The 13,238-nt window shown below is 42.6% G+C and overlaps 1 protein-coding gene across 3 annotated transcripts in view; it reads left to right on the top strand.

The window, feature by feature from the left end:
* The window catches only part of CUNH8orf48 (chromosome unknown C8orf48 homolog), a 50,104-nt gene extending 38,841 nt beyond the window's left edge, over nt 1-11,263 (top strand). For 2 of the 3 annotated variants that reach the window (XM_019521474.1, XM_019521475.1), the window contains exons 4-7: nt 1,882-2,114; nt 6,129-6,281; nt 7,719-7,809; nt 10,996-11,263. In XM_019521474.1, the coding sequence (XP_019377019.1) occupies nt 1,882-2,114; nt 6,129-6,281; nt 7,719-7,809; nt 10,996-11,015 (497 nt within the window). In that variant the 3' untranslated portion in view covers nt 11,016-11,263. The remainder of the gene's footprint in view (nt 1-1,881; nt 2,115-6,128; nt 6,282-7,718; nt 7,810-10,995) is intronic. The other variant, XM_019521476.1, reaches the window with a different exon arrangement.
* The last annotated feature ends 1,975 nt before the right edge of the window (nt 11,264-13,238 follow it).

Genomic DNA, 13,238 nt, shown 5'->3' with positions numbered 1-13,238 from the left:
CCCCAGAGCCTGAAAAAGGGACAGGCAGCCCTTGCAGCCGAGAGCCATCTCTGAGGTGCCAGAGGCGGGGGGCCGCAGAGCCCGAGGGGACCCTTGGAGTGTGGCGTGTGCCCGTCTGTGTCATGCCTGTGGTAGGCTGGCTATGGCTGGGACTGTCTACCCTGGAGGGTTCGTAGGCAGGGTCTTGGGCCCTCCCGCGCACCCTCCTGTGCGAACTCTGCGCTAACTCATGCACCAGCAGACAAGCACGCCTGTTTGTGCAGCCTGTTCGCATGGCTCTGGTTGCGTAGCTCCTTGGGGGGCTGGGCAAAGTTGGGGCCTGGGCAGTGCTTGACCTGGCCCGGCTCCACTCAGCTGCCTCCTTCCACTCACTAAGGGGTTAACCCCCTCCCACCACGGGCCCCGCTTGCCTCCGGCTGTGCTGGGGGTCAGCAGGGGGCTCTGTGGCTGCTGGGGAGTCTCTGGGAGGTTTTGGGGGAGCAGGGGTGCAGTGGGCTTTCACCTGCACATCTCTTGCCGCTCCGGAGCCTAACTGTCGCCGCTCCGGAGCCTAACTCAATTAGCCTAATTGCTTCAGTGACATGATCGTGACTACACATAAATGAGGTGGGGCACAATTTGATGTTTCTGAGTAATTTAAATTTTTTTGGTAAAAGATTCTGTTATCTGTGACTGTCCCTTCATTTTGCCATTATTATGTGGCTAATTTCATGTAGGTGTCACAGAAGTGTGTCTTGAGGAGCTAATCGAACATTAGAATGAATTACTAGCAAAGGCATTTGTAATGATTTTAATGGTGTATTTTTACATCTCTTCCTCACAATGGTTGTATCTACTTTACAAGCTTAACAGCATGTAATTAAGTTTTGGCAATCATGCAAAAGTGAGATATTTAAATCTAGATGTAGTGAAATACTCCTACTCTCCCTCATACAATGGTTGAAAACAATGCAACATCTTAAGACTTCGGGGAGCCTACTTCTGATGAAATACCAGATCTGTAATATCAAGAGATTTTATTACTTGTTTTATGGGTGTTTTATGTGCTGGGTTTCACATCCACTGAAGGCAATGGAAAAATTCATAGCGACTTTAATGAGCCCTGGGTTGAGCCTTCAATTCTTCAATATCTTTTTATCTTAAATATAATATCTTGCTTTTTTATGTATTGCTAAAAGTAATCTGAAAGGAAGTGAGAGAATGGAAGATGTTTAAACAAAATGAAGTAAAAAAACGCATTAAATGAGCACACAAATTTGGGAGGAAAGTGTTTTCTAAAGTAATAACATTTCCTTAAAAAACAAAAAGTGTGAGGATGAACTGGTTATAGATTAGGTGGCCTATTTTAAGCTTTTTCTTCTCCAGCAGTTGCTTTCAGTAGAGCCTACCCTAACAAATGTGTATATGTGTTTACATAACCCCCTTTCCCCTCCCTTACTTAAGTTGGAATTTGTCTGATTTGTACTTCTCACTTTAAATGTTAATGCATTTTGCTCTAGCAGATGGTAGTTTCTATTATGGAGAAGTTAAATCTAGATTCGTCGTAAGACCTGTGTTAGTTTTTGTGTCTGAACTGAAGGTAACTCCTGTCATCTCTTTAGTAAATCTATATTCATATTGTCTGCTGTAGACTCAAGCACTCTCTTATCTTACAGTATTTGTACCATCCCGTTTTTTTCATAGATGACTTTATTTTGCCATTTTCTACAGTGATTATTCTGATTCCCACGTAAATGGTGTATTATATTTATGAATGCTAATACCTGCAAACTTGACATTGTTTTGTAACAACCTGGTAAGTCACAGTAGATAGAAGGCTGATTCTTCTCTTGCCATGAAACAATAATTAACATTTTTGTTTTGTTGATGCACTGTTGACAGAAATTCCTGAGGTACCAGCTGAAGAATTGGATGCTCTGCAGAATTTCTGCACCATTAAGATAAGCCAGATCTGTCATCAGTTGATCTGTGAGCAGTCTAACAGTTGCAAACACAAAGAGTTGCAGCATGGATTCACTTCAGAGAAGTCAGTGACAGGTGCCGTAAACTGTATTGTTCCTGATCAGCTAGTGAACAGAATCCACCTGAAAAATATCAGGGAGACAATGAAACAGGTACTGAAACCAAAGACTAAATTTGCCTAGTTTTTGGAGAGGGCTGCAAAAGAAAAACTAATAAAGTGAGGTCCAAATCCTGCAAGCCTCACTTGAGCAGAACTCCCGCTGGCTTGAGTTTTACCTGATTTTGCAGAATTTGCCTTTCTGATTTTTCTTGTTAAAATAACTCCTGTTAGTAAATGTTAGTAAAGAATGATATAAAAGTTTCTAGCTGACATTATGCTAATTTTTCAGTGAGATACTATATATGACATGAGAGACATGTTGAGGGGATGGACAAATGCATCTTTTAACTATTTTAAAAACGTAGGGATTACTGCTGCTTAGAAGTACGCATCAGCTGTTATAATCTGATACAGCTGCATTAGGTGGTTTGGCATCTCTGCTGCAAGAGTGCCCTCAGCAATTAAGATACAAAGTGCCACTTTTTTTGTCACAGGATCATCTGTGCCAGGGTATATCCCAGCACAGTTGATCCCAATTAATTGGCAGGTACACATGTTCCCTGGGGTTGTTGTCTTACAGGGCTGGGTCCCTGCATCTCCTGGAGCTTCAGGGACCCAATCTTGTATGACAACAGCCTGGTTGCCTGGCCCTGAGCCAAGGTGCATACCTGGAAGCACAGCATGGGAAACCCCATGGGGTTCCCTTGCTCTGCAGCATGAAACGTGTGCCCTGAATCTTCTGCAAGGGTACTCCTAAGCTGGGCATCTGCAAGTGCAGAGTAGAAAATCCCATGGAGCTCCCCTGTTCTGCAGTATAAAGGGAGATGCTGGGGCATGCATTTTCATGCTGCAGAGCAAGGGACCCCCATGGGATTCCTTGCTCCACACTTGCAGATGCATGTCTTGGGTGAAGAGGGACTGGGATTGGGGTTGAAGCAGTGGCTGTGGAATGCCTGAGTTCCCTATCCTGCTCTATTGCCAAGGATAAGCATTCAGATACCTTTGCAGTGTCCCAGGACAAACTGTTACCACATTTTTTGTGGCAGCAGATTTTGGGCTTTGCTCTGGGATACCTGTGAGGGATGTCTGAACAGGTACTGCTCTGTTCTGGAACAAAGCAGTTTGTCCTGCCACAAACAGGACATCTGCTTCTGCCCTTAGTCATATTCAGACAAGGGAGGTAGAACTGGGGCTGGACATCAAGGCACTTTCACAAAAATAGAAATGTGAATAGCTTTGTAATATATTTGGGGCCAGATTCTACCCACTTGCATCCTAATGTATAAGAGTGGAGGGTTCCAAAAAGCTCATATCGGGCGCATCTACACATGATGCTACATCAGTGTAGCAACACACTACAACAACGCAGCATCAACAGGCAAAAACTGTGATGCTGCACTTACGTTACTTTAGTGATGTGCTCCCTCAGTATAGCGTGTTGCTACAGGGACATAGCAGCTAAAAATTGTTTTGCATGGCGTAGTACAGGCTGTTACTGCATCATCATTCAGTAATTCTGAAAGGAAGTACTAAATGACAGCGCAGTAACAACAGTGCCATAGGGGCACATGTAGATGCTCCCACCATGTACCTCCTCCCTGCTGTTTGGTGCAGGGACTGGTCACAGTTATGGTCCCTGCTCGCCTCCTTAATTTTGTGTCTCTAGAGTATGTGAATGTGGTCTGTAGGAAAGTTTTTTTTTCTCAAAAAGGAAACATCTTGCTGTGTAGATATTCACCTTTGGGTCACGTGGCCACTGGCATATGTGACGTGCCAGATAGCTTAGCTCTAGTTAGAAAAACTGGCATCCAGTTTTCTAGGTTGAAAGGTAAGATCTATGGAGAGGCAGGAAAGGTATTTCAGTCTTCAGTAAGGGTTTATTCACTGCTGCTAAGAATAACACATTTATGAAATACCTTCTAAACTAAGATTACAATGAAAATTGTTGGGTTTTATTTGTCTGTCTCTTGCAAGTAAAACAATCAGTGTTTAAAAAACTTCTGGTAGTAAAAACATTAGGTGCCTGATCTTTTTTTTCCTATTTCCTCCATTTTAATTTTTAACACTTGCCCAAAGTATAAAATCTTCCTGAGAGAATTTGGGTTGCATTAGCGTATTTGTTAGGATGTGTATGTATCATCTTAATGCAGTTTGAAGAGTTTTTCTTTTCTACCAGCCCAGCATTCTTTTCTGTAAGACGCACAAACTGAGACAACCATTCCCGCACTTTTGCTGTGTGTATATGTGTGTGTGTGTGTGTGTGTGTGCGCACGCGCGCGCGTGCATGCACGTGTGTGGAATCACAAAACTGTTTTTATTCACCAATGATCCTTGAATTCTAACTTGAATATGCTGCTGTAGCAATCATCACCTACAGATGCCTTTACCCATAAATCTGGGCCTTGGCAAGTGTCTGTGCTTTTTTTTTTTTTTTTTTACTGGTACAGCATGTCTGCATCCGGAGCAGTAATTTTGATAGAACCAAAAAAAAGAGTTTTGAATAGTAATGACAGTCATTTATTTTGCTTCAAACGCTATTACAGACATTTGGTTTAATTTACAATCATATAGCATGTACAAGTAATTGTTAACATATTCATCAGCCCAGCCTGTGCCAGGCAGGCTAGGAATATTATTTTTAAGTCAGTTGCTGGGCATTGGCTGCTTTAGTTTTTTTTAATGTTTTGAAATTATAGCAAGCTACCTCCTTTATTCTATCAATGCTTAGTAAAAAACCCCAACAAAAAACCCCCACCCCCACGCTAAATAAATAAATAAATAAAAAAAGCTTACTAAATCTGTTAGTCAACTGGCCTTTTTTTTTTTTTTAACTGTTATTGTTTCTACACGTGTGAAACTGTAGAATTGTTACTCATTTAGTTCTGTACAAGTGAGATCAGACCAAAATTATGTATGCTGTTATTTTTTTGAAAAGTCTTCAAACTTTTATGGTAGATAAACCAACACAGGTATTTATAAATACTGTTCAGTGCATTGAAGGAAACTGCTTTTACAATGTGACACAAGTTTTAATTCAGAACTGCACATAAATATTTGAACTGATACTGCTCCAGAGTTCTTTTTTGTCTTAAAAGTTGTAAAGATTATCTATTAAAAATGGAATATGAGGCTAGATATACACTAGCAGAGACTTTTAGGTACAGAAATACCAATATATAATAGCAAAGCATGCCCTACATAAATACAGGGAAAGATGTCCATGGAGTAAATCTGACAAATCCACTGTGAGTTAAACAGGCTATGCCAGAAAATGTTCAATGTTACCAGTATAATCAGGTGCCTATACATGAGCACTGAGGCTGTTCCAGCATGTTGAAATTCCAGTGTGTTAGAACAGACTTGATTAATCGAGTCTGCTGGAGTGTGGCAATTGCTGTGCTTCAGCAGCTTCCTGCATCTCATGTATCAGCATCCTCACACTTAAAAATGGCGGTTGGGGTTCTTAAATGAAAGCTCATTCAATGAGCTTTAGTTCAAGTGCCCCCACTGCTATTTTTAAGCACAAGGATGCTGATACAGGAGACATGGTAGTGTTTTAATTAGAGTGGCTCTAAGAGCCACTCTAATTAAAATGCCACTCCCACCCCATTCTCTGAGCCATGTAAAAGTAACCTTTGTGTCCTTACAATAAGCTTCAACTGGTACATGTAGGTCCAGATTCCATCCTCTTTGGTGTAGACAGTTTCTGTTTTAGACCAATTTAGCAACCGAAAGACAAAGCTGATATAGTACAAACCAGTGATATGATGGCTGGAGAAAAAACACATTAACCTTAAATGAAACTAAGTTATTGATGCTGAAAAGGGTAGCACATGGCGAAAAGTAAATTAAGTTCAGTGTAAAAGTCATTTCAGCCTGGTTCATCAAAAGTACACTGTGAAAAAGAAAAGTAACTTACAACTGTCTCGATGTGCAAATCTTTGTCTCTAGAAGTTTTACATATACACATATGTGCTTGCATATGCACATACTTACTATTTTTTAATGGTTGTGATCAACCTGCTAGGACAGATATTACTCATTATTTCAACTTTTCATCTTTCAGGTGACTGAAACAAAAGTACACCAGACTTCGCAGTGCCCTGATTGTCAGAAGAAAAAGGCTGAGCTGGCCAAGGTTACCTTTCTCAGACAAAGAAAAGCATTTATGGAGGGATGTTTGCTTCAAGAAAAGTTGGAAGAACAGATATATACCAAAGTGAGCATAAGTTATTCAAAGAAATGCTATGACACATTTTACATACATGCTGAATTAGGCAAGGGGGGGTTGTGTGCTGAAAGTGCACTATAATTTATGACCATGATCACATTGACCTGAATGAATTGCAAGTCAGGATGGAATTTAACCCATGTTACTACAGCATACATTAGGCCACATCCTCACTTCATGCAGCTGAATCAGTGGCATGACTGATTTGCAATGGCTGAAAACGTGGCTTACAATGTCCCAGAATTCCTTTTGAGCTCATCTAGATTTATTTCCCTCAATCTGTTTTCTAGTTGGTTAGCCAGGTACAAAGTGGTAAATAATATGGTCATTGCCCCATGCTGTTTCCTGCTTACATTTCCACAGACTTCCCTCACTTGCTTTCTGGCTGGTTGGCAAGGAATGGGTTAAACGGAGACTGCAACACTGCATGGATGCAGATGCAGCCTTATAATTTCCAAGCCTGTTCCTGGTACTCGTTCTTCACCACATCCCTATTATAGTTCTGCTATTTGAATTTGAAAAAAGTGTGCTCAGATATCAGATGGGGGAAAAAAACATTGTTTTTGTTATAGTTAAACTGAGATCAAGGTAGCAGCATCTGGTGGATAATAGATTTGGAATAGCAATGTTTGTCAGTACAAAATTCTCCTGTTAGATATGCATGGTTTCTCCCTGACTCCGTGGCTCCTCCCATGCCCTGAGACCCTGTCCGAAACCAAAAGGTAGTCCTATAGTTGCTAATTTTGTAAATACTGTTTGTGTGGACGTAGGGCTTGCTGCTCCCCACTGTTTCATCGTCAGGTTCCCAACAGTATGATGCAGTGAAGGGGAGTCTAATTTAATGAAGATTGGCAGGGACTCACGGAAAGAGAAAGAGTGGGTCTGCAGTGAGGTTTCTCCACCTGTCAGTGCTTCAGAACCCTCTTCCTCCCTCCTCCTCTCCCATATGTTTAGGACTATGTGTTTCTAGAAGTGTATGGCCTAGAAGATGGCTAGTGTGCAGCATCTCCTACATATCCAACAAGATTTCTTTTTGAAAGGTACCACTTTTCAAGGTTGCCACTTTTATTCTAAGAAATGACTCTGGAGTTGGTTTCAGTGATATCATGTTTTGTTTGGTGGGTACCTAGGCAGGAAACAAGAGGCAGCCTGCCTCCACATCACTGCCTTAGCTACTGCAGATTTCGTAAAGTCCATGGGTTGCTGTATAGTTGGCTAGCTTTCATTTCCTGCTATATGTGGAGTGTGGCCATTCCCTAATTCTTCTCATGGAAAGCTCTGCAGGATATTGTGAATTGAGACTCAGTTTTTTGACTCTTCATATGAAGGATGATTTGGCCATTCAGATAGCTGTCTTGTCCAAGTATGTGACAAACACTAGGATTTTCCAAGATAAAATTTCTTATCACTTTCCTTTCATTTCAGGACTTGCTGACACTTGTAGGAGAAATTCACAAAAGTCTGCCGAAGCTTTCAGAGGACCCAAAAAACATATGGAAAAAAGTGAAAGTGAAAGGTCAGAAAATGTAGGGTAAAGTTGGGATGAAGACTAATCAAAGTCTGTAAGAGCTGAAAAAAGTCTGCTGCAGGCACTCATGTACCTAAAGCTGACTAATGAGGATTTGCTAGTGCTTGTGGCTAAATAGTGCTGTAGGTGGAGCCAGATATACCCAACACAGTGGATTTTGGGTTATGATTGAACTCTGTGTCCTTCCTCAATGCAAATACTGAAATATTCTGTAAAACAACCAAATGCATTTTTTAAATTTTGGAAGTCAACAATTTTTATTATTATTCTAACAAGCAATACATTTTTTGTGTGGGTTTGCTTATGGGATTTCAGAGCAGCTCACAGCTGCTTCCAACTGTAAGCGAAATAAATGGTTCTGTTTTTTGGGCAGGGAGGTACTATTATTGGGTTTCAGCTCAATCTTTGCCTGCTGCCTTCTGTTAAATTGAAAGTGAGAGCCCCAGGTGGAGTAGAGAAAAAGAAGGTTGCAAAGTAACTAGAAGGAGTAAAATGAAACAGGTTATTTATAGAACTGAAATTAGTCAGTAACCCTGAGGATGCCAACAGGACAAGAAATGATAATAAATTAATCATAGAATCTGTCTGGAGTAGGTGGTTAGGTTGAGAAACAGAACAAAATACAGAATAAAATGTCAATTAAATAATATTTTTGGTATCATTTGCTGAATGTGCTTTTGGATTTGCTGTCATTTTCCATTGATTCCAGAAAGTGAATGTTACTAAGATTGTCTCTGGGTAAATCTCTGATACGATGTAGGAAGTGCAAATAAAAAGGTTTATGCAGAGAGAAATGAAATCCTCTCCCTCACCCTAACCCAGAAGCAGGCATGTGGGAAGAATTACAGATACAGGAATCAATTCACCAGCAATAGCTATGCACCATTCTTGCAAGGCACTTGTAGCTAATGGATCCACGTGGGTCATAGATTGGGTCTGTGCAGCCTCCATGCTTCTTCCATGTGTTCAGTGCATCTGGATATTCTACAGCCCTAAGGAGCCTAGAAAGATTATCTTTTGTGTATTAAATACATGTCTGAAGAAGGTCACAGCCTAAGAGGTCAGATGTTTGTTGAGCCATAATGGCATTGCATTTTTTTTTCATTTTGGTTCAAGAAAATCTATTGATGGAGTTGATTTAGTGTTCTGCTTAAACAGTTTCCAAGTACACAGATCTTAAATATGTAGTATATGTTACATACTATAGGTATGAAGCCGCGTATCCAGGGACACAAGGTGACCATGCTGTTTCACAACTCACAAATCAACATTAAATCTAAAAGAACATAAAAATAGAGGGAACAGCAAGTTCATTTACATTATCTCTTACCTTGTGATGCAAATAATTTACCACAGTTGTTTTCACAGGGAGTTTTGCCAAAGGACCATATTTACCTGAATCCAAGAAGATTTTAAATTTCATGCAACCCCCCAATAATTAGATTCTGTATGTGGAAAATTATGCATTTGTTATGATTTTCCATGTATAGAAATTAATTATTGGAGGATCATTTTATATTTGCTCCCCCCCCCACATTGTTGCAGCTGGGAAAGCAGCAGCAGCAGGGGGGCAAGCATCAGGGAAAGCAATGGCAGAGGGCTTGCGACCTGGTTCTTGCCCCCTCCCCACTACTTGTCCCCCCTGCCCCAGTGCCTGCCTCCTGCCACTTGCCTCCTTCTTGTCCCTGCCCCTCCCCAGCCACTTGCCCCCCAGTCCCTGTTACATACCCTGTGTGTTAGCTCTGGCTCCTTGTCTGGCTATAGAGCACACAGTGGCTGTGGCCGCAGCCAGGCAGCAGCCCCAGCCCTGGCCCTGGATCAAGGCTGGAGGCAATGCTAGAGCTGCAGCAGCTCCCCCACTACTGCATGGTCCTCCCCAGCACTTCTCTCACCATGCACCACACTTTCCCCAACGTTGTCCCCAGGCCACATGCTGTGTGATCTCCTCCAGGCTTGCATTCCTCTCTCTACCACAGCTCACTGCACAGTCTGCCCCATAACAGGGCTGGAGATAGAGCTGCAGCAGCCTCCTGCCCCAGGCCAGTACTCGAATCTAAGACGAGGTTTCTTTTCCCTCCATGTTGAAAGGGGAAGGAAAATCGTGTCTTGGACTTGAGTAAATGTGGTAGGTCAAGTCTCAAGTGAAAATTTAATGCCATCTTGAATTCTTCAATGCTAGCCTCTCTCATTCTCTCACTGGCAGCTTATTCCACTTTGCAGCAAACCCCTGGGTATCACAGTTCATCTTAAGAGCCCCCTAAACTTTGCTTTCATTTTTAGATCATGGCTGCAGGTTATATAGCTTGCTTAGATAATAAACAAGCTGCTATTGGGTTATACACCCTTAGATGCTCTTAAACCCTCTGTAACTCTCCTCTTTCTCAGTTTTATAAGCTGTTTCTTGTCAGACATTCTACTCTTGCCCCACCTGTATGTTGTGACCTGATTTACTTTCCTTCTGCCTCTTTCTAATAACTTTTTAAAATTTGGTTAGCAAAAGTACATGCATCACTTCACCAGATGTGTCCTTAGGGCTCTGTCACAAACAAAGTGGGAAGCCAAACCTCCATCCCTCTGAAAATTTACATAGGCATAACATAGTGGAAGATAATACATCTGTGTGATTTTGTTTCATTTCCAAAAACATGGAAAATGAAATATAGGAATCTAAATACATATCCTCTTTGTCTTGTCATAGTACAAACAGTGCATTTGAGCACTGCTTTTGAGGTCTAGATTATCACTGGAAACCATGAAGCATTTCTTTCTAACTCTCAGTTGTCAAACATTTGTGTAAATACATAGAACTCTATGTTTTTGGGGTTTGGTATCTGGCAATTTTATGTGTCTATAAAGCATCATTTCAAACTGATAGTTCTGTGCAAGTAATAAGTGCTTATTTACATACAGAAAACTTAGAGAGAAAAATCAGAAAGCTTTTATGAAAATTCAAGACTTATGTGGTCTCTATTATTTGTTGGGTTTTGTTTTTTTTTACTGCTCTGTGCTGAAGTTTCAGTGCAGCTCTGGAGTTCTCCTATTACAGTTTTTATTGAGAGTAACTCTGGGATCTGAATTCTTGTTATCTGTTACCTGGTTGCTGTTTTAGTAATGTATGATATAAATCAAATGAAAGATCTTGCCCCGTAATTGACTTATTTTGTACTCCTGCAGGGCTTGAAACTAGCAACTGAAGAATTTTGACATGGAGGCCACAGGACAGAATGTAGTTCAGTACTCTGTTTTTTATACTCTTCCTGCTCCCTTCCCATGAGATTTTTGTTTTGATCTGGAGAAACGACCTGAAAACTGCGATCAAGAAACCTTGATTTATTCTTCTGCTTCCCTTGTTTGTGCTTACTGGCATTTAAAAGGAGTAAAGTGGATCAAAGGTGATTCATGTACTAAGCAGATTTGACACTGAAACAAATTAATCCACCTATTCTTAAGTGTCTCTTGGAGGTTTTCTTTTTTAGTTTTCATATTACATACTGTGACCCCCCCTTTTTTTTAAATCCTCTGAAAGACATGAAATATTAGAGTGTATTGCTCTGAACATCTTGCAAATGCAAAGAAGACATTTTTTGTTGCATGCACTGATTCATTTTGTAGAGGTGCACCGATATATCAGTCTCATATCGGGTTGGCACCGATATAAAGAAAATTGATTGTATCAGAAATCGGCCTGATGTGGCTGAAAATTTGGCCAATAAATGCCTGTGCATGCATGCAGCTGCAGTGGAGCACATAGGCAGCGAGGAGCACAGCCCGGCATCTTGGAGAGCTGCATGCAGCTGGTAAGTCTGGTGTGGTGGAAGGGGCATGGGGGAGCAGATCAAGGCCCCTGTGGTGTGGGAGGGTGTGGGGCAGGGGTTGGGGCAGGTACTGCCCAGGAGGGCAGGGCAGGGTATAGGGTAGAACTGAGGCTTGTCCAGGGGGTATGGGGAGGTGGGGGCTCCTGCTGCTGCATAAACCCTGGAGGGGTGGGGGGGTGTTCCCCTGGATCTGCGTGGGGAGGGGGGCCTGCAGCTGTGGGCTGGGGTCAGGGGCTGCACTGGGCTCTTCCCAGCATATGTGAGGGGTGGGGGATTGGGCTGGGGCTGTGCTCAGGGCCCATGGCAGCTGTGCTGGGAGGGGGCTATGAAGGTGATACGGCAAAATTTGGAGCGTCTGCAGCCCTCCCCACCCTGTAGTCCCCCTCCTGGTGCCACCGCTGCTCACCCTGAGCACAGCCCAGCCCAGCCCGACTACTGCCCGCCAGGAAGAGCCCCATACAGCCCCAGCCCACAGCTGAAGCCTACGCTACCCCACGCAGTTCCTGGGGGCACACGCTCCCTTCCAATGCCCTCCCAGGGTTTGTGAAGTGGCAGGAGCTGCCCTCCACCCCCGTGTCCCCTGGATGAGCCATGGCTCTGTCCCATACCCCATCCCTCCCTGGCTGGGTAACATCTACCCCAGTCTCTCCCCCAGCCCCACTCCCTCCCTCCCTGCAGGGGCCTTGATCTGCCCCCACCACATCCCTTCCCTCCATCCTTCCCTTCCACCACAAGATTGTATTGGATATTGGATTGGTATTGGCCGATATGCCTCCTTAAAAATCTGCTATTGTTATTGGCCTTCAAATGTCTACTAGTGCACCCCTATCATTTTGCATGTGCATTGGCATTGGTATTTGGGAGGCTGCACTTTATTGGTCACTAAACTTGCTGGTGAATGGTGTTGGCCTAAACTCTCTTTGGAAGGATCAGCTCTAAGGTATGAGGTTATCTCTGTTTATTAATCCATTAATTCCTTAGACTGTCATCCAAGGAGCAGTTATACTGCTGAACTCTGGTGTGCATGCTTATACACTAGGGAAAGAGACTGAGACTTCTGTCTCATTCTCCAGAGGCCACTGGAGTAAGTTCAGCTGGTATTGATGTTTGAGCATTACTGACCTGGGCTGGATATGAATTAGGGACAGAGATAAAAAACAAAAACAAACTGGCAGTACACCTTTCCCTGTCCACTTGTCTTCAACTCTTCTCTCCCTGTAATCCCTACAGCAGTCTTAAATCCCTTCACTGTGTGCAAGCTTCTGTGTGCTGAAAAATAGGCTTGAGATGCCACGAGCTCCTCCAGGAATTTCACCTTCTCAGAAATATACCCCAGATCAACTATCTTCAAACATCATTGGTAGGAAAATGACACATATTTTATAACTCTCGCCACTGCCACTGTCATTAATTTCTATGAAGCTTATTTGCTCCAAGTTATTCAGATTGGAAGCTTGGTTGGAGCTTAAATTGGTGGAACTGAATATGAAGTTATGTTGCTATAAGGAGCAGTGTCCTGCTATGATGTTGAACTGTCATGGTGACACGGGGCCCATCTTCTACACCAGGGGTTGGTAACCTTTTGCCACAGTGAGCTACTGT

This window comes from Gavialis gangeticus, unplaced genomic scaffold (genome assembly GCF_001723915.1).
Source record: "Gavialis gangeticus isolate Ggan-Ray unplaced genomic scaffold, GavGan_comp1, whole genome shotgun sequence".
NCBI lineage: Eukaryota > Metazoa > Chordata > Crocodylia > Gavialidae > Gavialis > Gavialis gangeticus.
This window is presented reverse-complemented; position numbering and strand designations above follow the sequence as displayed.